Source organism: Opisthocomus hoazin, chromosome 4, assembly GCF_030867145.1.
Source record: "Opisthocomus hoazin isolate bOpiHoa1 chromosome 4, bOpiHoa1.hap1, whole genome shotgun sequence".
Classification (NCBI taxonomy): domain Eukaryota; kingdom Metazoa; phylum Chordata; class Aves; order Opisthocomiformes; family Opisthocomidae; genus Opisthocomus; species Opisthocomus hoazin.
In genome coordinates this window covers 54,300,653-54,328,293 of record NC_134417.1, presented here as the reverse complement: position 1 = coordinate 54,328,293, position 27,641 = coordinate 54,300,653, and the positions used below count along the sequence as shown (strand labels likewise).

The 27,641-nt window shown below is 38.2% G+C and overlaps 1 protein-coding gene across 6 annotated transcripts in view; it reads right to left on the bottom strand.

The window, feature by feature from the left end:
- The window catches only part of TBC1D5 (TBC1 domain family member 5), a 326,766-nt gene that overhangs the window by 103,525 nt on the left and 195,600 nt on the right, over positions 1-27,641 (bottom strand). For all 6 annotated transcript variants that reach the window (XM_075419055.1, XM_075419057.1, XM_075419054.1 and 3 more), the window contains 3 exons: positions 27,203-27,253; positions 27,045-27,114; positions 21,472-21,644 (listed from right to left, as the gene is read on the bottom strand). In XM_075419055.1, the coding sequence (XP_075275170.1) occupies positions 21,472-21,644; positions 27,045-27,114; positions 27,203-27,253 (294 nt within the window). The remainder of the gene's footprint in view (positions 1-21,471; positions 21,645-27,044; positions 27,115-27,202; positions 27,254-27,641) is intronic.

Genomic DNA, 27,641 nt, shown 5'->3' with positions numbered 1-27,641 from the left:
GTCAGCTTTTCATCTGAAAGTATGATCAGAATAAGCTCAAAACTGGGTGGGGATACAAAAGATCTATTAAATCTCCTCTATAAACTACAACTTAAACATTTTCTTTTCCCCAAGGACACCTTCCTCCCACTCCTCTTGTGCAGTAACTTCTCCAATTATTTCATCTGATTCCCCAGAAATGCTGACTTCCCGTTTTCAGCAAATTCTTGAATGGGTTGTGCCAGCTTTATATACAGAGCTGTCTATTACCAACTTACTGTCTGACTGAATTGAAACTGTCCACAATTTTCTGGGAATACTTTACTTCAGTCATGATTCTTTTTGTTCAACATTTGTCTGAACCTGGCTTGTTATTGTTGTAAAAGCAGCTGAGTATAAAGAACTACCATCTTGAAATGACCATTATAACGAAACGCTGTATGTAGCTTTGAAATCTGCTGTATGGGTTTCCAAAATCCATTTTCTGGATGCCAAAATATAGTTGCTTTCCACTTTGCAACACCTTTCCACCTGGAAGCAATGTAACTGGCTGGGCACTCATCTAAACATATATTTCAACCTGCCAAAAAAATTTCAGGCTTTTTTCAAGCCTAGTTCATTGGAGGTAGCCCCTTCTCCATTCACACTGATACGCCCTCCTCACTCTCTCCTCATATATCCACCTACCAGCAGCTATCAAGTCCCTCTACCCTTGTCTGTGTAAGAGTTGTCTCTTCCATGGCTTCTGCCATTTGGAATATTATCTTCCTTCCCGAGACCCAGTAACTCAGTTCTGTCCACGCATCATGCTCTGCCCTGTCCTCTTCTTTCTGTCTTCTTAAAAACATACCAAGCTACTTGCAGCTTTAAGACCAGTCTGGGAAGACAGATGGCCAGAAAGACAACAACAAACTGAACCAGAGTCAAACTCAAACATTTGTTAAAACAACAAGTGAGGAAGAACTCAGGTGGTCTGAAATGTTTTCATCAGTTTACGTTACAAAGAGTCTACTTGAACGGGGGAGGAAAGCAGCATAGACCAGTTTCACACAATAAAAGGTTCTGCAGACAGCCTTCCTTAGGTCCTTCAAACCAGAGGTCTCATCGCTTCCCCTGCCCACATCTGGCGAGGCCTGGCAGAGGCAGGGCACCAGGAGCTCTGGGGGCTGCCACAGACTGGTCCCAAGTGCCTAGATGAGGAGTTTCAGTCAGCCCAACTGCGTTGGCTACATCTCCATCAACACCAACCCTGGCACGTGAACAGCAATTGCCATGGTGGTGTTTTTTGTGAAAACCACACACTGGTTGTACTACTGACAAGGCCAGAAGCCTCAGGGAGGGAACAGTAGCAAGGACATGTTCCCAGCTGGAAACGCGTACGTTGTCCTTCCTGAAACTGGTGGTGGCTTTGGCTGCAGACTGCTGATCCCTGGCGTTTCTCAGGGTCCCCTCTGAGGTTCGTTATGGCTTTATGAGTTAATCACGTCAGGAGAAGTCATTTTAACTCTCAAGCCTTTAGGAGTAATTATACATTTAAATGATTAAACAAATCAGGAAGAAAACATATCTACTGCAGAATGAAAGCAGTTAACATTGAAATCCTTTTTTATATTAGTATCACAAGTCGTTTGTAAATAACATGCTCATTTTAGATATGTAAGGAGTTCTGCCATGCCCTGCAAAATAAATTATATTTTATTGGTGCCCGGGTGTTTCATAACTTCTATTTATTTGCTGCAAGAGTGGAGAATTAAGATAGAGTAGTTTATTTCACCAAAAGACTGACAAATGGCTCATTAGACACTTATGGAGCTGAAGCTAATTGTACGATTTTTTTGTTGTATTAATTGTCACTGCCTGCTTAACTGGCTAACATTGGTCATCAATACAGAGCTTTTTCCTTTCAATCTCCAAAAGAGAGGTGTAAAAAAAAGGAATTTTAAAATAAACAGAACAGCATTTATTTCCTAATATAAACAAAAATATTATTTGGATTGGAGGAGCATGAGGGAGGAGTAAGAGAGGATTAATGTGCTGGCTGTTCCCCACTGGGGCCACCAATAACAATCAATCCCAAACAGCAGTCACCTCACATCATCTAACAGCTTGAATCGCAGATATTCAAAGATTCTCTCCCCTTTTTTTTTGTTCAGATTAAATATCATTTACATTGCATCCTTTTTTTTTATTTCGTCGGAGACATAAGGTCAGAATTGATTGAATATGTACTACCTGCATATAATGATTTCCAGTTTTTTACAATCATGTGCTAATGCTGCACAGTAATGGCCTATGGATGAAGAGACAGATGTACTACCAGTCATTCGCTACACATTTGCATTAACAAATCATCATTTAATTGAAGCCCATCCAACAAGTTTATGCTACTTAAATAAAGTTCCTTTCAATAAAAGATGCCACAATGACACATGGTTGTTAACTGCAAGGTAAATAAAAAGTAGTATTTATTTTCTTGTCACTGATTTAGGTAAGTATTAAAATGTACACTTATTAATTTGTATTTTGCTCAGAAATAAACCACCTGACATCTAACATAGCAATCCAAGCTAGTACTACTATGAGACGAGATAATTCACTTTTAGAAATAATCGTTTCGTAACACCACAATTTCATGCTTTACAGATTTTTATTTCCCCCCAAAATATATAATAGAACATAGCTTATATAAAGGCTATACATGAGTTGTGTGTTAATACTTTTAGGCAAGCTCTAATAACACAAACCTCAAACCCTGCTGCTATCAACACGAGCTACAATTTTTTTTATGTCTCATTGTTGACTACAAACATTGGCACAACACTTCGAAATCTAGTTGCCTCCCTCTACAATTTAGATATTACTGCTTTCTTTTTAAGACTGTCTAGGGAACAATTCAGGTAGGTTGTGATGCCCCTACATGTTTCAGACATTGAAAACTACTATCTATTCATTTCTTCTTTCAGAACATGTTGCAAAATATTAAAATCTGAGAAGAAAGCATGTCATAAAATGAGGAACCTATAAAACCAATTTTCTCCTCTTCTAGAGATGGTTTAACAGTACTTTCAGCATATTCATTTCATGGTACATTTTTGCATCTGCAAAGCAGGAGAAAGATATTTTGGTACTGTCTGTTAAACTGACAAACAATACTTTGAAGCTAACATGCAGGGACAAGGAGATATATTTTTAATTGTGTTTTTGGCTTAAATCTACATTTTCTAGAAATGAGAATCTTTTAGGATGAAAGCACTCTATAAATGAAAGATGGTATTAGTAATAACAGTTGACATCCTTTACTATACTAGTATTGGCTTACATCTAAACACATCAGTGCAATCTTTTATTTACCTAAATACAGAAATAATCAGCTGTTTCCCTTTTCCTGATGATACACTGAAAATGAAATTTTTTTTTTTTTTAAAAAGAAGTACCTTAAGAAACTAAAAAGTACATTCTGAGAGTGGGAGAAGGCAGTGTTCTTCTAACCAGAGAAAACAGACTTTAAAGATGAACAGATATGTTTTCCTTCGCTGCAGGACTGTGTGAGGATGTGAGGAGACAGGGGAGCCTCCAGGTTGACCTTTTGTTGTTGTTATTGATGATTGAAACTATAGAAAAAATTTCACCATAGCAAGATTGAAATGACAACGTGAAAAGCGGAAATACATCTTAAAACACACTGCAGCATTCAAGAAGAGGTAAAACCTAAGATTTATTTCCTCAGACAAGAAGCAGTGCATAAGAGCTACAAAATGCAAAATGCAATCCCATACAAAATAAACAGACATAGAAAAAAACCCTACTGTGATTTGCCTGCATGTTCTCCAAGCTTTTTTATATGCTAACTCAGAACAGTAATTACAGATCTTGCAAGTTGACTTCGGTTTTCCAGAACTATGAGTTGTACGTAAAACATGCCTTTTCATTGAAACAATTACCATTAATCAAAACAGTGAAAGCTAATACCACTCAAGTCCAACCTACTGCTGTGCCCAGCAATATATCAAACTGTCTGTTGTCAAACACACTAAACAAACTTCAACAGACTGTTTTCACTACAAATAAGAGAAAACATGCTTGCTAAGTATTTTTTAGTCAAATTGCAACCTCAGTAATCCATTCTGTCACTGGATTTTAATTTGAAGCAGTCAATCACAGTCTCAGAAAGATCCGCATTTGACTACAGAGAGGTAACTCGCTGGGACTAACAAATGAGTACCTGCAAATGATTACCGCAGTCTCAAATTTGTTTAAGGCTTTATATCCATGTTACTCAGGTTTGTTCCTTTACTCTATAAACTTCTTTCAACTATGAGATTCGGAATTTAAAATAAAGACGAAAAATTAAAACTATGTACTACTTCTCACTGTTACAGTCCTAGGAATACTTACACCTCTAACAAGTTCAGTAATGCTGTATTTTCTTCCACTTTCATAACCATTTAAACTATCACTAGCATTTTTTTAAATCTTCATTAGCAAGAGGCTGCTATCTTAGAATTCACTCATACATTAACAGAAATCTACCTCCAGCAAGTCAAATTCCTATTAAACACAGATCTCACCTACAATGACATATTACAGTCAATGAAAATAGATATACTTACACATCTTATGGCACCTCCCCTGCCCTACCTAAAAGTCATAACTATTTTCTTAATAAAGAAATACGGCATTGGGTATCTGACAGAAAAAACTGTTTACCAGTGATGTCAGTCTTTTTTGAAATTGGTAATCAATGCAGAAACTGAAGTTTTATATAAAAGAAGAGATACAGAAGGACAGGAATATTGGAGTTTAACAAACAGATCAGGCCTTTATTACCAGCAAGCTCCATTATGGATTTGTGAGCTTTGTAAGCCAAGCTCCCCCAAGTGTAATTAAATTTTTATTTATAATGTGTTTGTGACTGTTAACTTCATGTTGCCTCTGCTTGTTCCCCCCAACCCAATGTGAAATAGTATTCTACATTTACTGCTGCAGAGAGCGGTGCTTTATTCAGTTGCTGGATTCATCTCTAGCCTTATAAGAGATGAGAAGTACAAATAAACATATTGTGTTTTATTTATACACAAACACCCGTGTCTTTAAGCATAGATATATACATGTACACTTCTGCATGCAGATGCTCTAAGCCAAAACTGAGGACAAAAGAAGTACATGTCAGTTAAAATTGAACACATGTGAGCAAGCACCACTTTTTTATACCAAGGGCACTATTTATCACGTATTTACATCGTGGATAGACAGGAAAGCTTCAGTAAGACAGGGCGATGCAGCGCTGCAGAGTATATTTTATGCTGCAAGCCATGTCTGAGATTAGTGTAAATGTACCAGAAAAAGGTTCTAAACTCCAACAAAGCCAGCATCTACGCTTTATTTTTTTGTTCATTTATGAAGAGGACTTCATGAAAAAACCCTCTGACACCAAGAACATATTTTTTATTTTTTGCATGAAGTCTATTCCCTCCTCCATTCAGGTATTACCCTCCAGTACCAATACTTATATAAAAAAAAAAAAAAAGAGCTTAATATAAGTAACCACAGGAGGATCTCTTCTCCCCTTGAAAAACTGCAAATAAAGATGTCAGCTATTGAGTATATTTGTGGCGTCTCCAGCAGCTGCTGTTAAATACCAGCTGGTCTAGCTGATTAAAATTACCTCCGAGTTGGTATTATAAAGATGCCTGGGCAGCGTTGCTGTATTAATGGATTATTGAGTGAGCGATGAAAACCTTGGCCAGCTGATGCGTTTTATTACAGATAGGCTTTATGATGTGTAATCACTGTAATTTTTATAACTAGAGGAAACAGGAAAAAAAGAAGAACCTTCTTTTCCCCCTTACACATACCGAAATCAGCTAAACCAGATTTTTTTTTTTTTTGCCAGTCTGTTACTTAGCAGTTAGCTAAACAAATAATTTGGTTTTTAATAGTTTCTGCATACGTAAGACTTTATCCACACCTACACATACACAAAGAATGAAAAACTTTATGTCTAAGGCTACACTGTATTTACCTATTTTACCTATGTTTCCGCTTACACATTGGGTATATATTTCATCCTTTGACGACCAGGTGAGCGCTGCAACCGGCTATGTTAGACAAAACCTTGTGCATTATTTAATGACTGAACTACACTGCTAACACACTTTATATTCTCCAGGTCCAGCCACTGAAGCAGAAAGGTTTTGCGTCCAGTCTCTCCATCTCCTCTCTCCTTCATTCTCCTCCCCTCCCTGCCTCAAACCTTCACACAGAATGTCCTTTAGGAGCCTCTCAAACTTATTTCGCCCTTACTAACCACGTATTTACCACGTTGTCTTGTTTTTCTGATGGTAGCTTCGTTTGCTCCCAAACTTACTATGGTAATTATGAAAATCATGTAACTGTTACCAGTTTTTGAGATTTAAGAAAAAATAAACGACTGGGCACTTGGAAGATTTAGATGTATCAGTGAAACATTTTATTACAGACGACTTCTCTTGTGAGGTGATTCAGCAGCCAAGCCAAAGTTATCTCTGCCTGAATGCCACTTACTGAAAGCATCTCGAGAAAAAAATGCAGCATTTTTTTGAGGAATGGACACACCCCAAAAGCCAACTAATGATATCTGAGATTTTTTTAGTGGAATAGGAACTGCTGAAATGTAAAGGTAAAATTAAAAAAAAGGTCTTTTTCAGTAACCTTAGCTTTAACCTCTTAAGCCTCTCCTAAGAAAACGTAGCATTGCTTGTCTTTTTCCAGACTAGATAATTAATATTAACGCCTCCACAAAGTTTAGAAAATAATTCTCTATAATGTTCAAAAACTGAAACAAGCTACAGAATTTTATAGGACCCTATGAAATATGGCCAGGTATTATTCCAGCCCATAGAGTTGAATTTTTGGGAGATGCTACCACATCATAGACATTCACCCGCAACGTCTACGCAGAATTTTTCACTCAGGTTGGTGGAGTTTATGCAAAGAAATGCAGACAGGTCATTTAAACCATTGGTTAGAAGAAAAAGCTGCTCTAAGCCCACCATTTAACAGATCAAAAGAGAACTTAGATCAAAGATGCACTAAAAAATAGATCAAAGATAACTTCATCACTGAGGTTGTTAAAGGAAAGGATTTGACACTGGACAAACTTTTTTGATTTAAAGGTGAGTCTTAGAAATTGTTTTTGGTCCATCCAAGAGTAAAAGTCACCTAGGCACTCTCCTCTTTTCTTCAAACTTCTCACTCCTCAGGAGAACCTAAGCCGTTTTAGAGTACGAATGTGTTTCCAAATCCAACGCCTCAAAATCTCCACATGCGATACAAATCTCTGCATTCCCTGGCTGCTCTGAAACACTTCTGCACCGCCACAACTACCAGGTGAAACGACGCTAGTTTCTGCAAAAGGCAGGCAAAAAGCATATTTCACCAGGTAGGGCTGGATGCCGAGGATAAACAGGGGCCTTTCCACCCTTCCTCACTCCACCACCTTCTTTCCGCAGAACATCTGAGCAGGGGTAAGGGAGGTGGGCACAGCCATTCGGGCCGGGCAAGGAGTGTGTGAGGCGAAGCTACGCCGAGCAGCGCAGCCGCCCAGCTCCCTGCAGTAGGTAGTAGCAGTTGTGCCAGTGCAGAATACCGTGGCTCGGGGCCGTGCTGAGCGCAGAAGGCAGGAGGTGCAGCTGGCTGCCCGCAGGAGCGTCGCCATCCGGCACCTGGAACGGCTCCATTTTACGCCTGGAGCCCACGTGGACCCCACAGTCGAAAAAGTCTTTTTGGGAGGGAGGTGCCTTTTAGTATTTGCTCCAAAAATTTAGGGTTTTTTTTTTTTTTTTTAAATAAGGAAAAAATAAAACAATGGTGATTTGGGTTTGGTAACCCCCCCCACATTCCCCATTTTCTCCTCTCCTGTAAAACACTTAAGCTGGAGTCAGGTGTGGGCCACTTTTACTGGCAAGTACATACTCGTATATCGTGAAACATCCCAAGCTCTCTCTAAGCAGTTACTCCCCACACATATAGTACCGGTACAGCGACGAGCAAGCCAGGCGACTTCCATCCCTCTCTGTGGAGTCACCCAAGGCACCGCACGAATGAGAAATAACCCACTGTTTTAACGACAGCACAGCAGGAAGGGCTCTCTGCCCCAGCTACCTGCTTTCTGTGTCTCCCCGGGGCGCGTTACACACGCTGCTTGGCGAACACCGGCCCGCCGGGAGCAGGCACAGGCCCGGGGGACGGCGGGCGCTGCCACCCGGCTCGGCTCCTCCCGCGCGGCCGCGCGGCGTTCCCTAGGCAACCGCTGGCACGCCACGCGGGGGGCGGGGCTGGGACGGGGGCGGGGCGAGCCCGGCCCTGGCCGGGCCTCAGGCGGCGGCTGGAGAGGGCCCGGAACACAGGTTCAAATCCCGGAGACGGACGGGGCAAGGCGGGCTCCCCGGGCTCTCCAGCAGCGTATTTTTCATGCGTTCACTACGTTTCCATCTTGAGCAACCCTCATAAGGATAAACAATAAACCCATCCTGAATCCCACGCCGCTGTGAGGTTTTGTGCCTATTTCTACGCTGAGGCACTCACAATGTACAGCGTAGAGAGGCTTCTCTCTCGGATCTAACTACGGATGGGCCAAGCGGCAGCAAAGAAGAAACAGTGTTAAGTTGGAAAAACATCTTCTTGAAGATGAAGATGTAGTTATGGTAGCGATATAGTGCAAACATGAAGTACTCCAAGATTCCCCCAGAAGGACTACTTGAAGTAAGATTTAAATGAACGTCACCTGTAGGGATTCACACAAAGATAGCCAAGTGGAAGCACTGAAGACGTAAATCCTTTTATCTGAGAAGGAAAAATTAAAGGAAGGCAATTCTCTAAATGCCAAAATTATTACAATATGCTAAACAAATATCTTTGCATTTGTAGTAAATACATATACATTGATATGCTCTGAATTAATGGTCAATTTAACACGCATGCTAAATTTTACACAAAACAAGATTCTTAATTCACTTGGGTTAATAAACATAAAATTCTGATAATTACAGATACAATAATGTCATATGAGCACTTTAAACATATGCTGTGGGAATTAAATCCTGGCTATTCCTGCCCACTGAGGACCAGTTTTTAATCTTCGATGCATGATATGTAGTAATGGATTTTACGAGTTGACTTTTTTAAATTTGATGATCAGGTTAATGAAATTTATAATGATATTTTTCACACCAAGTTCAAAATAGTAGTTAACTCCTTGGCAGAGGAATTCATATTGGACATGTAATGGATGTACCAGCAACTGCTGGTGTGAAAGGATTAATCATCATTTTAGACTCTTATTAAATTAGATAAAATGGGATAGGCATGAATCAGAATATATAACAATTAATCACTGGACTTTATTGAGTCTTTTAAAAATCTTATTTGCTCTTGAGTTGATAACTAATCTAGGCCATTCTGCACCAGTTTGACAAACTCTCCAGATAATGACTGTGACATTAATAATATCATCATTTAACAACAAAATATTTATTCTCTACACAAATTATTTTTTTTTTTAACATTTGCAGATGCTGAAGGAAATACTCCCACCTTAGTCACTGCAAAATCTGTAATTCAGCTCTTTCTTTGCTACTGAAATCTTTGCTTTTATATATTTGCTCAGTTTTTGAAATTTAGGTAATGGATACACCACTGTGCACAGTTGACCCAAGTTTTTGGTATATCAGACTAGCATTGAACGTAAATTGTTACAGCTATACACACTGGAATTGCTAGAAAATCAAAATTACTAAACTTTTGAAGTTTATTTATTGATCACTGAGAACTACCCCAGTTAAATTACTATAAACTTCAACATCACAACAACTACTAATCCAGCTAATAGGAATTAAGGGAGATGGAAGACACATAATAAGCATCTGGGGGATATGGAATTTATCCCATGAGTGTAGTAAAGAGCTCATAATTTAAGAGTGCCAAAACCCAACTGCATCATGAAGGTCTTTCCTCACAAGTGACATTAATTGCATATCCCACAGATGCTTATTACATATTCTATTTATACCTCCAAGAAGAAAAATATTCGTTTAAAGTTTAAAGGTTTAGTACTGCTTAAACACAATGGTGCACAGCTGTCTCATGATGTCACAGGGAACATCAAAGGCTGCAGCACAGAGTCATAATGTAAGAAATAGTTTCGACAGAAGATAAATCAGGGGACGCGTTTCGGTGGAAGAGTCCCAGAGCTCAGATGTACAGTAAAGCAGGATGTACAGCTAAGTACTTTGGTCGGATATGGGATTACACCATTAAACAGGTTCTGATTACAGTTATTGAAATAAGAAAAAGAAGAGTTAAATCTGTTTAAATACCTTTAAACAACTTTTCAAAATACGTAACATTTCAAACCACTAATACTAATATATGAATTGCTAAGGTCAAACATGCCATTATTTTTTCTACTGTTCAGTCTATACAAATACAAATGTGTCATCCTTAGTGTTTCTAGATGTTAAGCACATTGGCATGTTGCAAACTTTCTGTGGGAATGATTTCTTTTCTTCTATTGCCTGATTACTCCTTTGTGATTTCTCTCATAGATAAGTAAGACAATGGGGAGAATTCTTTGATTCAAAATGTCCCATATACTTTTAGTTAACTGTATATGCATTATTAAGAAAACCCCAAACCTGATATTGCCGATTTTGCATGTCATTCTCACATGCACTTCTTAGGAGAAATGGAGTAAGGCAAAAGGCCCAAGCTAAAACTCCAGCAGCTCATACAACATTTATTGATGTAAGTTTTAAAGAACTAAGGACTGTCTTTACATTTTGTCTGGAATTTTGATTTAAGCACTGTAATGATATTTAATAACATACAACATATTACACAGTTCTGCTGCTGCTACACTGCATATGTGGGTATGTGTATGGATTTATCCAAAGTATTAAAATATTTTTTACAAACTTCCCCGCCTCTGCTAATAAAAATCTGGTAGCATTATTGGCAGGAGTAACAGCAATCAGAAGCAGGTGAAGTTTCATGACATTAAATTTTATTACATTATATTATATTAATAACTTAAAGGACAGAAAATATGAAATTTCTTTTCTCTCTCCACTTTCTCAATACTAAGAGCAAAATAAAATACACTGCTCCTGTGGCATTCAAAGATCACCGTACTGGACACATTTTCAGGCTTCAAGGACAAAAGATTTATATAAAGGTAATCAGAGGAAGCATGCTAACTTGGTCCTAATCTCAAATAAGGAGATAAAAAGAGAAAAGCAGATCATTAAAAATTACAGGTGACAATGTAAAGGTATATAAAAAGAGATGCTCTTTCGTGGACTTCCCAAGCTGATGTTATATTGAGTGATGTCGTTTTGCTTCTCTGAAATTTGGGAAAAATTATTGTTCCATTGTCATTACATTCAATACTGAATAACAATGTCTAGGTGCATCCACTGCTTTCTTTCCTTATAAACAGTGCTGTCTGGAAATTCAAGGAAATCATCAACGGCAGTCGATATCAAGCAGCAAACGGTATGTTACAAGTGTTTTCAGAGGAAGAAAACAGAAGAGCAGCACCCTTGGCTTTCTGTAAAAATTCAAGTGTGACTCATTCATTGATTTCAAAACGTGTATTTGGAACCAGCTCCTACTTTTGTCTGCTTTTGTTCTTTTTGCACTAAACAACTCTATTTTGCAGTGTTATGCACAGATTTTCTCTTCTTGACAAAATGTGCAGGGCCTGCATACTAAGTTATATAACTTAACCCTTTAGGGCCTCATGCTCTTACATTCAGTAGGGGGGGTGATGAATTTTTCTCATTATTTTTACAGTATTAGTTTGGTAAAATAATTCTATTTTTAGAAATGTTTCTCAAGCAACATTTCTCATTCTTTACCTAGACTAAAATACTGTGAATTCATACAATATGCAAAAGTTACACAACATTGTGCACCCTAATTAACAGCACTACTCTTCAGCAACCTATTTCTGTAACCTGTGTTAGTGGATTTTATTCTTTGGATATGGCTGGGTTGCTTTAATATTTCATAGGATACTTTTAAAATTTCTTGCTCAAAACCACAGCAGAACCAGAAACGATACTCAAGGCATGCACCTATTTGGAACAAGATTTTTTTTTTTTTTTTATTTCTGAAGCTTCTACAACTCTAGCAAGATGTTGGAAGGAGGTTCACAAGGTCATGGAGAACTACTATCCAGCTCACCCATTTAAAAAGTTAGGACATTCTGTTGTATTACTTTCAGGGCCAGACCTTTTCCTGTTGCACACACTTCCAATGCTGCCATGTATTTATCCAACTTGAGAATTCCCAATAAAGTAACTGTCAGAGAAGGCTCAGAACATACAATCCAAATTATACAGGTTGTCTGCAGAATTCCCCATCTTTCCCACCCAGCCAAATCCCTCACCTCAATCTGTAACATTTGGTTAGACTGAAGGGGAGAGAGCACTGTTCATAGGGGTAGAAATGGCTGTCCAAGAACTAAGCCCAGTATCTGAAGCGGAAACAAGAGGCAGACTGACTTGGCTACCTAATGAACTATTTTGTGGGGAGAAAAAGCAAAAAGGAAGCATTCTTCCCAATGCTAACACTACAACGCCTTTCATTTTCCAGATTAACTGCATTCTACTGGGCAACCAGATGCCTTTAGAGAAAACGCAGACTGGCCATATTCCTACAGAATTACTACTTCACTAATTTCCAACAACATTTTCATTAGGGATGAACTGTGGTTTCAGGATATAATTTTCTGCAAAAAGTAAGGACTCAGATGAAAATGACCCTGAAGAGGCAGATGATTAACATGTCCTCCTAGGCTGAGGCAGACTCAGCCTGCAGACTGTGCTATTCCTGAAGCTGACATCCCACACCTTAAGGAAGTCCACTAACTATTGCTTTTTTCTTGAACATAATTCCCTGTCATTCTTCTCCCTACCCATGAAAATCCAAAATGGGCTAGTTTATTCCGACATGGAAAGACAACAAAATATAAAAAACTTTGAGTTTTTTATGGAATCTAATTCCTGTGCTTCCAACATTGCCAGGAATACATTGTGCATTTAAGTATTTCATGCTCACTTATTTTAAGATTTCAAACAAAATTCTCTAATCTGCACTACCCACTTGATCCCAGCTGTGTTTAAAGACAACAGTATAACTTTTAAATTTTACAATTTTGGCACTAAATTGTGTTTACTATCTCTTGCCACTGCTCTTGTTGAGGGTCCTCTTTGTATTCTAGCACAGGCTCCTCTTTGTGCGGCTCTTTTTTATGTGCATCGAGATGGTGCAGAAGAAACAAAGGATTCTCTGGCTGACCTTCAGGCTGTACTATTCTTCACACTATCTTTAGGCATTGGCTTTTATCAAGGACTGATGACAGGATGATCTTTCCCTGCTGGATGGTGCACACGGTTCTCTTCATTACTTTATTATCATTTCTAAAGGTACGTCACAGAATCACAGAATCACAGAATAGTAGGGGTTGGAAGGGACCTCTGTGGGTCATCTAGTCCAACCCCCCCGCCGAAGCAGGGTCACCTACAGCAGGCTGCACAGGACCTTGTCCAGGCGGGTCTTGAATATCTCCAGAGAAGGAGACTCCACAACCTCCCTGGGCAGCCTGTTCCAGTGCTCCGTCACCCTCAGAGAGAAGAAGTTCCTCCTCATGTTCAGACGGAACTTCCTGTGCCTCAGTTTGTGCCCATTACCCCTTGTCCTGTCACTGGGCACCACTGAAAAGAGCTTGGCCCCATTCTCCTGACACCCACCCTTCAGATATTTGTAGGCATTTATAAGGTCCCCTCGCAGCCTTCTCTTCTTCAGGCTGAACAAGCCCAGTTCCCTCAACCTCTCCTTGTAGTGGAGATGCTTCAGTCCCCTCACCATCCTTGTAGCCCTCCGCTGGACTCTCTCCAGTAGCTCTTCATCTTTCTTGAACTGGGGAGCCCAGAACTGGACAGAGTACTCCAGATGAGGCCTCACCAGGGTAGTGTAGAGGGGAAGGAGAACCTCCCTTGTCCTGCTGGCCACACTCTTCTTGATGCACCCCAGGATCCCATTGGCCTTCTTGGCAGCCAGGGCACACTGCTGGCTCATAGTTAACCTGTCGTCCACCAGGACACCCAGGTCCCTCTCCGCAGAGCTGCTCTCCAGCAGGTCCACCCCAAGCCTGTACTGGTGCATGAGGTTGTTCCTCCCCAGGTGCAGGACCCTGCACTTGCCCTTGTTGAACCTCATCAGGTTCCTCTCTGCCCAGCTCTCCAGCCTATCCAGGTCACGCTGAATGGCAGCACAGCCTTCTGGTGTATCTACCACACCTCCCAGTTTGGTGTCGTCAGCAAACTTGCTGAGGGTACATTCTAACTCTTCATCCAGGTCGTTGATGAAGAAGTTAAACAAGACTGGGCCCAGTACTGACCCCTGAGGGACACCACTTGTCACCAGCCTCCAACTAGACTCAGCGCCGCTGATGACAACCCTCTGAGTTCTGCCATTCAGCCAGTTCTCTATCCACTTCACCGACCAACGTCTTTGGTACGTCTTTGCAGGAAAATAAAGGGAGTGCTAGTAACATGTGTTTGCATGTCCATACTAGCTTGATTCAGAGAGATCAGGTAAGAATAGCCATGAGGATGAAGAACTGATTAACCAAAACACGAATTATCCACAGGCCTGGATTCTACGGGAAATGCTTTGGTTGCTAGCAAGTGCTTAAATCCAAAGTGATGCATTTTGCCTGCTAACATCACACTAACATGGGCATGTCAGCACAGTTTCATTTTTTAGGCATATGGTGAGATAATTGCCTTCTGCAACAGTTACTTGACCTACCTATATCCTTTTCTCTACCAATTTCTAACATGAGTTTTCTAGACCAAGTTCTGTGACGCTGAAAGAAACAAAATGATGCACTAGATTTAACAGTACTGGCTAACCTGAACACCTGACGTGATTTAAGTATAACAAAAGCAAAGGAGAAGTAAATACTTGCTATATGGCACCTTAAATTCCTTACTGGAGTAGAAGTTCTCCATTCATTGTTCAGCTTTTATAGTCAATAGCTATTGACTACAAAAGTAAAAGAAAAAGAAGAAAAGACAAAGACAGCCTTTCAAACACCTCTATATATTCCTACTAAATTCATTGCAAGTTTCAGAAGATGTTTATTCTATTCAAATCCACCGGTCTCTAAGCCTACTTATGCTTAATGCTACCAGATGTTTTCTTTTTTTTTAAGGGTATGTGCCACAAGTCAAAATGGAAGCTTTCCTGCTTGTTTCTTTCCCAGATAAAGATAATTCCCTGTACTTCACATGGGAAGCACATCACCTGCATCAAGGAGCAACATAATGACAAATCTGCATTCCATCCTCACAGCCATCCAGTACTACTCATTATCATCTCAGCACATAATTATGCGGCAGGAGAGCAAAACTCAGATGAGCACTTTTGACACATCAACCAGTCCTTCATTCTGTTTCTAGACTGGGCTTTTATGTTATGTATATGTTAAAATCTTAAGTCTAAGGTAAGAGTGAAATATTATTTATGACAGTCAGGAAAAAGACTAAAATGAAAAGTTCCTCATACTATAATGTTCAACCTAATACACAACAAGAAGTGGTACAAAATCAAAAATACATTTTTTCAATGAACAAACCAGAAAGCTTTTTGGAGAAACTCAGCAATGAGCAACAGACATCTATCATTTAAGAACATGAAAGGGTGAGTAGCCCCATTTCAAAACAGAAGAAAAGCAGTTTCTTGAGTTAAGCAGGATTTGCTTGCTGCCTGAAAGTAAGATACCTACCCTGATGCTTCAAGAATTGTCCACGTTTATCTGCACAGAGCAAATCCTTTGAGTTAGTAAACCGTTGCAATACAACTGGTATGTCAATAGTAGGTGAGGCAATCCCTCTCTCCATCAAAATATATTGTAGCTTTCTAAATTAGCTTCAGGTGTGTTTTCTTCTGTCACCTAACTTTGAACTTACAGGTTTCTTCTCACAATACTTTTTTTACTATGCAAGGCAGAATTTGTAGTAAAGTCTTCAGATGTCTGAGTCAGCCCCCAAAAGGCTTTATTTAAAAAAACGGTAGACAGTATCTCTTCTTAATTTGTGGGACCAACAGTGGATGGTAACCTTTCTTAGAAAGGCCTATTCATCTGGCATCAAATCCTTAACAAGCCCTCTACTGACAGACAATCCAGGATTTACATTCCATTAGAATCAGCTTTACATGTAATGCTTTGTTTCAGTCAAACAGAAAATGATTATTGGAAATCAACAACAATACCAGTTACTAAGTTCAGGATTAATTTGGTCCTGGACATTCAGATGAGAATTGTTAACTTTGTTCAGAAAGACTTTCTATTTGCTTAGTCTTAGCCGTTGCTAGATACTCCTTTATTTTAATAGCAAGACCAGATTTTGGTGGTTCCTGTGCTACATGCACAATAGCTCAAAGTTTCATTGTAATTGCTGTCCAAATAATTGATGACACAGGATTAAAAACTAAATGGTTTGGACCATGTCATATATTATCTCTCTCAAATTTTTGGGTGAAGTGTGAGAATCCAAAACAAAACCAGGCATTCTGGATGATCTGTGAAGTTTTCCGTCACAAGACTGATCTTTGATCTACTTTTTCTGGAGATCACGAAGGTTTCTTATTCTGATGACTAGTGGGATTTTTTTTTTTTCTGGATACAATGAATATGATTTATGTTCCTTTACTGCACAGGCAAAATCCTTTAAATTCTCCCTCCAGAGACCAATATGGTTACAGAAAAGAATACTGCCTGGTACCATAATGGCATGGGAGCGAAACTAAAACAGGTGGATGCCCCACAGCTGTGCTCACAGCAAAGCAACTAAGAATAGTAATAGCGGAGCAGCACATCTGCTGTTGACTTTGCTGCAACATAACCTTTCTAATGCTAGCTTCCAATCTACACTCATGCCTAGTTACCCTGTAACTTAGTTCGCATCCTTATCTTCTCTTTTTTTTTCTCTTTGCTTCATGAGCTAGGCCTCTTCCTGAAGTGTGATTGTGGTATCACCCTAAAGGGCTGAAACTGCATCTCGAACTGCAGTAGGCAGTATGTCTGTCTGATCGATCATCATAAGGAAGAGTGGCAGCGGGAGGCAGAGTCATCAGCACTGAATGGTCTAAGAAGGCCTTTCTTGTACTGGGATTAAACTATCATGAAATATTTAAGCTCACTTCTGCATGCGCTTTATTGTCTGTTGGGTATGTGCTTAGAAAGAGTTTGCTTAACTGATATAATACTGCCATCAGTATGACGATCCAGAAGCTAGTGAATTTATGCCAACAGTTAATTTTTGTTCTTAAATAAAGCTTTTTACACTTATGCCTTGTCATTATCTTTGTGAGCATTATTTCTATATAGCTGTATCACATAGATTTACATGATCTGGTTGTACTTCTTCCATGCAGTTCTATGAGAATTTCATTTGATGTAATATAATTCACTTTGAAACCCTCAGTACATAAAATAAAATAGTTATAATGATATTATGTGGGACTTTTCCAATTGATTCATCTCTTCAATGAAACGTAAAAGAAGTCTTCTACTACAAATTACTATAAATGGAAGAAAATGTTGTAAAATACAGACATATGAAGACTTTCCTCACACCTTGTCCTTTCTCAAGCTGAGAGCACAACCTACTTAATTTGCCACTGCAAACACTAGCCACTGCAGAAACTGCAGAATGATTTTGCAATAATTATTTTGTGCTTTAACATGAATTAGATATAAGGGTCAAAAAATTAACACTAGAATACCATTTAATCTAGGACATTAATCATTGTTAACTCATCTAATTTTACTATTAAACTGAATATTCAACCCATCAACCCTTCAGAGTATCCAATCTTTTTGTTCAATCTTAGCATTTTTTTGTTTTCACTTAGAGAAAAATTTATTATCAGGAAGTATGTCACTGAACTGTTAATGTAATCAATTCTATTTTATTTTCAAATCCTTCTTGTGCTTTACTTTACAAAGTACAAAATCAGATATGATTAGATAATTATTATAGTTTGGTTAGACTGTACGCATTTCCCAGTGCTACCAGGATTGTGAAACAATGTTACTCCGCAAAACATTATCCTAGGGTCTGAAAGCAAGCTATACACATGGCAAATAAAGAAGACTGAAGAACGATAAGACACAAAGCCCTTATCTCTGTATTGCTGGTTCCATTTCAGCTGATATTAACAGCAGCTGAATATTTATCACAGGGATACACAGTGGCTAACTGCATGTGAATGGATGTGTGGTCTCACAAAATTTCCAGCTACAGAAATTCCTGTGCCAAGGCTGCTACTGTGTATGACACCAACTTGAATGACCAGAGCACCGAAGCATGGCATAGCCAGGACCGTAGTATACCTTGCTATCCCTAACAGGGTTCTCTTTCTGATCGTCAATGAAATGAGATAGCCAGGTAATGCGAAGTCTGTTCACTGATGCCCTCCAGAAGATAAAGACATGCATAACCCTGAGCTAAAACTTCACAAAATGTAAATGACCCAGAGAAAAGAAGATCTCTTCTAAACTGGCAGCACCTCCCAGCATGCAGCCTGGCATACCAGGCTGTGGCTAATGACACCACAGTTTGCAGAGGACTAACTGATGAAGAAAAATATAAAGATTTTTCACATGGATACGATAAACACTATAATGAGTATATTTTTCCACAAAACTAGCATACAACCTCTGCACTACAGGACAGAAGCCAAAATTAGTGAGTTGCACAACACATACTAAAATGCCTGTTAAAGTTGGTCTTGTCAGCAGGTAGCATAATTTCAAGTGTGTAACCACATTTTATTTTAAAGGACAGTTTCTGAACATGGAAATGTACAGCAGACGAGGGTACCTGACCTCCCAGCAGAACAAGTCTCCCTAGCGTCTGAAAAATAAAAGAACTATTTGTAAACATCAAAAGTTGAAAGCAACTGTATGAAAATACAAAGAGTAAATAAGAATCATTTCTACCTTGCCACAGAAGATTACAGAAGGATGCAAAGTATAAAATACTGTATTTTGAAATAAGTAAACTGTGTAACTTGTTCAGGCTAGGGGAGACTACCACTGAATTTCAGCCTTAAGTTGACACTTTTCTCCAGGAATGCCATAAAATCTTTTGAGGGAAGTTCCCAGTCTTCCTTTTACCATTTGTATATTTTTTTGAGTGATATAAAGGATGACAGATGAATATTTATTGTTGACAAATCCAAAAAACTTCAGCAAAACAATAAACTCTACAAAAAGCTCACACAAATTCTGCACTTGGGTTATGTTTAGCAATTATTCATAACCTATTATATTTAAGAAATGCTGTTTCTAGTTCAAGAAATGTTAAATACAGGAAAAGTTCCAGCACCTGAAACTGTCAGCTGGCTCACTACTGAAAATTACTCTTCTGAAGAGTTCAGACATTATTAAAGGTGAGAATAGTACAACACAGTCATGTTCCTTTCCCTTTCTTTTTTCTCCTGTCCTCTATATTAAATCAGAAATTAGAGAAGGATATGACCTCACAGGCAACCTACTTTCCTCTTCTGCCAGTGCAGAGTCATTCTCTATGATACCATCCATTTTGGAAAGCTTTTCAAAGCCTGTCTTTAAAATATTCTGACGGTTTTTCCTTTGTTAATTTTGATATATTATTTTACAGTCTAACAGCTCCCTGTTAGTAAGGTTCTCCTGATACTCAGCCTGAAGCTCTCTCTCATAATTCATTCCCTTAACTGTAAATTTCTTTATTCAGATTCATTTCTATTTATGCCACACCAGACTGCACTGTTCTTCTGTTATTATAATGTCAAGTTTTGAGCTAAAGTCTAATTTTTTCTTTCAATTATTTCTCTTACTGAAAGGCAAAATCTTATACTGAAGTGAATACCTACAGTACAAATTATTTTTGCCCCAAAATATCTGTTTGCAAATTTCTATTTTTTATCTTATTTTGTTTTCTGTGTGTTTTCATAAGCCTTCATAAAAAAGAAACACTGTCTTTTTATTTTCCTTGATATTTTTACTGCCTACTTATTCATTACTACCCCTGAAGTTTATTAGGGATGCTTGCTTTCTCTTCCAGCCTAGTGAAGATAGTAAGAAAATATACAGCTCTACACTATGCTAAAAATACTGTAATTAGACAACCTGTCCTCTTCATAGTTTTAATGCCTTGAATTTACTTGACTTATTCTTCCTCACCCTGTAGCCCATTCCTATCAAAACTATTTAAATAAGTTTTGTGGAATTACATTTATCTTCCTAATATATGTTATTGCTAAGTCTGGGACTACTACTTGGTCTTAGTTCAACTCTTTTCTTGAGGGTATACTATATCTCAGTATTTTTCCGTTTTACAATAGCATCAAATTAGACTTTAATGTTAAGTATTGCAGTTATGGCCTGACATTTACACAGTCACCTTTTCCCTCCCTTTCTACATTTTCTATTGAGTTGTTTAATGTAATTCACAATTACATTTGGAAATTCACACCTACAAATGAAACCCTTTTTTTTTTTCCATTTAAGGCAAAGTCAACCTTATTTGAAATCATTGCAAAAAGTAAAAAAAAAATAAAAAAAATTGTCATTTTTCTGTCACTGCAACTGTGCATATGGCTTGCAAACTCTCTAAGGAACAATCAAAATGAGTCATCTGTCTAGAATTCCAGACGACGAAGGCAAAATTCCTTCTCAAAACCACAGTGACTGGTGGTTCATCCAAATTCCATGCTCTGTTTTGACCCAGATTGACTATAGCAGCCATAACTGGCTTGGATGCAATGCGGTGCAAACACTTGGACGAGGCCACATTCAAGGTCGCACCTTGCCCAATAACCCCTCCCGTTGAAGGGGCACGTGATACACAACCAGCTGAAGGCAGTTTAATGGAACAAGGACTACCTGGGCCAACTCTGCATACAGACACTTTATTATCTCCATGCCTTAAGTTTTAACACACTCCACGACACCAGTATTATCAGTATGCAAAATCCCACTATTGCAACAGAGGAAAGTTCACTGATACTGAACTGGTGACAGAATTACGTAAGTAAACCATTCAATGCTAATAATTTTCCCCTTTCCCCCTTCTTTGTGTCCTGTTAGCCCAGGAAAATCACAGGCAGAATATGTACTCGATTCAGTACATGCTCCATCACTGCACTGGAGTCTTCATCAAGTTCTCTCATATGTACCTGAATGGACTTTATCTGCCCTGGGAATGTCACTGTGACAAATACAACCGTGGGGTGTCATTTACTGTAATGCGGCCAACTGAATAAGTTCTAAGAGATAAGCAGCACTTCCTTTAGCCCCATTCCTCTAATCCTAAATTCAAGGAAGAAAACGTCCTCATGTAATGAAATAAAAATAGAAGGAATTAAATTAAATAATGCCTTGCAAACACTTACAGGCCATAAATCTGTGGAGCAATTTCCAGTCGGTTCAGATGCATGTACAGCTCAATATCATGTTTCTTCAGCAGATGATCCTGAATTTGGTTTACCTTTGCTACAATAGCAATAGATGGGCCTAAGTCCTGTGGCCTTGCAAACGGCATAGGTGTAATCATCACATCCTTCTCCTGCAGACACAGAAAAAGGGACAAAAAAGAGCATCCCATTAAGCCTTACTGTCTAAAGGGACTGTCTACAAGAGTTTTGTTTTGTTGTAATCATTGGCTTCCAACTCAACATAAAAATATTAATAACTTGCTTCTTTTCCAGGAAAAGAGGAATTTCAAGTATCCACTTCTGTGGAAGGTATTGTGGGATTCCCCCTCCCAGGCATGCCAAGGTTCATCTCCTTGTTCTGCATGTCAATTTTTACATGCGTGCTTTACTTTTCATGCTCTGACAAAGTGTTGACAGCTTTATTTTAGTTTTAATAGCAGACTGCATCAGTCCAGAGCAAAGCAGATGAATGGTAACTTAGTAGAGAATATATGCCCTCAGAGGACAATAAATTGCATAACAAATAGGAAATAACTTCGAACAATCCTATCTCAACAGGCTTCCCTTGCTCAGAAAATCTGGTGGCTGTACCTCAAAATCTACACAACTTTGATAAAGGATGAGAAAACTTCTAAAACAAAAAAGAAATAGAACAGTGAGATGAACCTGACGGTTAAAAGGTAGTTGGTTGGACCTAAAGGTTGTGCAAACCTGACGGTTAAAAGGTAGTTGGTTGGACCTAAAGGTTGTGCAAACTATGTCATGATTTAGAACACGACACATACCAAGTGAAAACAGAGGACGAAAACTACTGGAGTCTTTGCATCCTTGAACCTGATAATGCTTTAAATTTGTTCTTCTTGCAGAAGAGTGAAATTATTGAAAAAGAGACAGAATGCTAGAAAGAAATGCAGCAAGTAATGCACCTCACTGAATAGGAAACACGTAAAAAGGAGGACGAGAAATAAAAAAGAACAAGTCAAACCTACCAAGAAAAAGACTGGGGAAAGGGCAATGGAGAATGAAGCTGTCAGGAACAATGCTGAAGTTATAGAAGAAGGAAAATTGGAACAGCAAGAAAAGCAGATTTTGCAATGACTTTGTTGCATTCTGTCATCATGGCTGTCTGACCTGAAAGCTTCAGTTTAAAAAATAGTTACTGTTTTTCTACCCTTTTGCTCAGTGTATTGATAGAGAAGCATTATCAAGGTCAAAGGGTTAATATTTTCAAAAGACTTCACTACAACTTAAACTGCTGAAACACAAATTCACTTGGTTCAACACAGTGAAAAGCACATTATTTTTAACATTGAATAACAAAGAAGGATTTTTTTTGTTGTATAAACTATCGTCAAGGTTGTTTCTTATGGTTATAGACTCTCTTCAACCCCATTCTCTCTGTATCAGCATTTTAAGAGGAAGGAAGAGAAGCACCCACATTTCACAATCATTTACAACATGGTTTAACATTCAAGTGGGCATTCAAGTTTAGTAATTGCTACCAAAAAGCGTATTTTTATGCTGATCTCCTTTGCTTGAAATATTTTTTCTTAATTATTCCATTTCTGTACTGCAGAAAATACTGTATGATGCTGAGCAGTGATTTCAGGTAAAATGTTTCTATTGAGGGATCTGATTGATTATAAATTGTGTCTTAAAATCTGCTTGTTGCTTCGCTATGGCAATTGCAGCAAAGGCCTTGATGTATTACAGTATGGAGGTTTTGCCATGCTATTGTGGTACCAAGACATACCCACTTAAGATGCCCTAGCAAATCACTTGATAAAAGCTCCCTCAGACTGTCAAGTAAAGCTCACTGCAATGGCATCCTTTAATTCAAAATTTTTTCTGTTCTGAAAAACAGAAATTTAAAATAAAACATCTAGCATCTTTGGGCTTATTAAGAAATGTTGCTACTTACTTAAATACTAAAGTTCTTCACAGCTGCAGGTATATTGACAAAGGATATTTCTCCTACTTCCTTTTCGAATGATTCTATTAACTTCTCTATTACCAAATTGGGAAGCCTTCTTTTTACTGTAATTTTTGTTTCTCCATTGTATGCCTATTTTCTATTGCTTTTTCAGATCCATTTTGTTATTTTTTTGGTCATATGCTAGAATGCAAAATGCTGAAAATGGGTATCCACTAATTTCCTTCTAAACTATACAGAAAACCACTTTTAAAGTATGATATGATAACATTGCCTTAACATTAAATGCCAGTCTATAGTAATTTTTTGCATAGAAGTATCAATTTATCTTTGAAACTAATCATAAAAGACTGTAACTCTACAGATTCAGACTGTGCATGTTCCATCAGCTGTCACACATCTAGGATATGAACTTTATTCTAGTTTATTCAAGTTGAGTTTAACTTCAGCTTGACCACTGCATGCACTCATAACTCTGATGACTTAAAAAAATCTGTATTTTTAGGCTTTTCTCAATTACAGGCACAGATGCTTGTATAGAAATCTCAACATTAGAATCTTTCTAGTTAGTTGAACTTGCAATACAAGAAGACTAGCTAGCTACCCATATTAGCCTTTACACCATTAGGTGTCTGTGGCTTTAAAGCCATCTTCACAAAATTAGTAGACAGACTCGTAAACATTGGCTCAAGTGTCAAAAGATTCTGAATATCAAAACTAATAAAAGCTTCCTCTTACAGAGGAGTGCCAAAACTGGAGTTATTTGTCACTTGCAGCATTTGTGCACCTTGGCATAATGCAGCACTGACACATTGCTGACTGTCAGACTGACTGACTATCAACATGGCTAAGTGCATCAAATAATATATGCTGGCTTGCCATTTTTAAAAGCATAAGTAAATGGTATCCATCAAAACACAGTTCATCAGCATTTCACAAATTAATCCCATTAACAGAAATCTTCAAAGCATGACAGAATCTGTGGGGACAGCAGTTGCAATCAATAATCAATGCCTTGGCTGTCCGTGCCTCCTGATCTGGTGCACTCCACCAAGAAGCTCGGTGGACGACTAGAGTGCATATGATATGCCTGTTGTCTCCTCTCACGCAACTTGGTTGAGAAAACAACAATACATTTAGTCAGTTGAAATTGCTCCAAAAAATCACATCAGCTGGTGTGAAAGAAACAGCCCAAACAGAAGGATGCTCATATAAACTCATACAACCAAGCCGCCAAAATGTTTAACTAGAAATGACTCACAGTGCCTGTGCCTAGAGCACAGAAGCCAAGTGGACAACACGATACTGTGCCCCTGCCTATACTCACCATATACTAATTTGCCTCATGAGACAAAACAGTCATTCTCTTTTTGTGAGCTTCGAAGTCTTGGAAAACATTTGAGTGCATGGATTAAGTCATCTACTGCTAACACGAAACAGAAATGATCAATCCCAAAGCGATGCGGTTCACAATAGAGAGACAAAAAGAGGGACGGCTCAGAGACGTGCTATACTGTTTACAGGAGAGCATCAGATTCACCTCTAAGAACAGTTTAAATATAGATACCACTGAAATGCAGCTGAAAAATTTCGATCAAGTATTAAGAACTGAGTCACCAAATCCTGCCACAAAACATTACCTACCACAACACGAACTGCAATGGCTGGGAGTTGATACTAATACAATTTATATATTCATGCATTTAGAAAACAAATGAACAAAACAGTAAAGAGAGGCTAGGACATAGTACAAGTATAAACTGTGGACAGATTTCTCTCATTAACCACTAGGGAATGGAGTAGCTCCTCTAATGGCAATTGGGAGTAATGGAATCAACTGTTAGAGGCTATAAAATGTAACATGTCTCTCAGAGCGCATGATTTCACTGTTTCCTTTGTGAAGATTCAGACTTTATTATGCAGCCAACCGTCAAAGTCATGATTGTAAAAGGCATATGTACAAGAAAGGATTATTAAAGATTATACATGTTTGCAAAGAACAAGAACAAACAACTAGATATTAATCCATGCGCTTTGCATTATTAATTTTTTATGCCACAAAAGGACTGGAAAGGGCAATGTAAACTTTCACCTTCTACCCAAGCACTGCAGATCTGTAAGCAGACCTAGTTTTTTCCTGGAATAAAATTCCACCTCAGACTTTACTACCTCTGTCACAGAAATTGGAACAAATATATTTAAATTCACTGAATTCTCAAAAGCTACACTCAGAGAAACCTGTCTCACAGCTTTGTTGTGGAATAAAAGTGACTACGTAATAAGTTCATAAAATTTGTATCTCATATGCGTTATCCTTAGTTACTGAGAATCATGTGAAAAACCAAATCCAAATAGTAATCTATAACTGTAGATAGCTTAGACCAGGATGCCAATGCTCCATGTCTAATAAAATATGTACACAGATACATTTAAACATTTAGAGGAAATAGAAGCTTTTACATGAGCCTTGGGTGAACACCTGTTTCTTCAACAGACATGCAAAACCACCTCTCAGACTAGTACTCCATAATTACAGTTTGCAAATATAGATTTTGGTGCACACATGTGGACACCCAAAACCAACCAAATTCTTATTAATTTTTTGTTAACTCCAGACAGTTGTCCCATGGTCTATGTGAAAAATCCTGAAGTGAATCAAGCTGGAACTAAGTTTGGAGGACAACTCTTTTAGGATATAATATACTGAAAGTCTTGGCAATACTTGTCATACAGCCATGTTTTGCTAGAGACTTCTACATACACTCCGTTACACAAATAATTTTTCAGAATTAAAAAGAGAAACATAAACAGGGAAAGAGACAGGAAAAAAGTATTCAGAGAAAACCCTGAGCAACTGACTGAGGGTATTGTCCCTCATGCCTTGCACGAAAAGCGGTTGCAGGCAAGGACTAGACAGTCCCTAGCAGGTCCCCGCAAAGCAGTGTTCTGTAGAACTAAACTCAGAATACAGAAAGAGCTTTTCTATGAAAAGAAGCAACATACTAAATATAGTGGTGCCTGTATAGCTATACAGGAGATCTGAGGGCACAGACATTCTCTCTGTTTGAATACCCTGAGGTCAACAAGAAACAAAATAAGGCAATGGAGTGATGAATTCAGGGAAAGATGCACCCTGACCTTTAATGCACAGTCTATGATTAAAGTTTTGGTTTCACAGCAAATTGTTTATATTGTAAACAGCTGAAAACAATTCAAGCCTCTATATGTTAAACACTGCCTATATGCATTAATTTAACATGACATTTGCACAGGTTTTGGGGACATAGATGTGCCTATGACAGGCATTCTTTTGAACGCTACACAAGAACATCACTCATACATAGGACAATCTGTGTTTGCACATTTGGCTTTTGATTACCAAGTGATCTTTCAACAGATAAGAACTCTCAACTGGAAGACCTTCCGCAAGGGCTTATGACCAAATTCTAAAGAAGCTCCAAAGAATGTAAACTTGGTTGAGCCTGCTTTAACCACTTTATTTAAGAGAAGATGCCTTATTAGTTTCAAATTACTTCAATCATATTAAAAATCACATTTGCTTAAAAACACAATAAAAACATTTTAAAGCAGTATTTACCTTCTGACTGTCATGTTCAAAAGTTGAAAACCAATGTTCTGCAGTTTTCATAAGACGTGTGAACATTGCACTGCAGGGGAAAAACGCAGAAACTTGGTGTTAAAATATGTATTGCAAATAAGAGCAAATGAAATGTAAAGGAAGTTGTTAAAACTTACTAGGCATCATGTTCCAGATATTCAGGATTCAAAAGAACTTTCATTTCCTCGCTGAAAAAGGCAACAGTGAACAATCCAAATGTGAATGTTTATTTTTGGTCAGCATTCTGCATGTACTATTCTGTATTTATAAGCCAACTTTCATATAAAGTGCAAATGAGAAAACTAGCCTTTTTAATTAAAAAGAGCAACTCCATTGAACAAATGAAGTCTTTCCTTTTTATAAAGATCAAAAACAAATTAGCTGCCTTGTCTGCACTACAATGAAGTAACCATCTAATTATTCCAAATAACAAATTACTGAATGTCACAATGTATTATTTGAATATGCTTGATCTAGAATAATTGATTGCTGCACAATCTATCACTGTTTGTCCCAAACAAAAAAAATATGGTTACTGGTCAAATACGCAGTATCAAAACATTAATTTATTTTGTT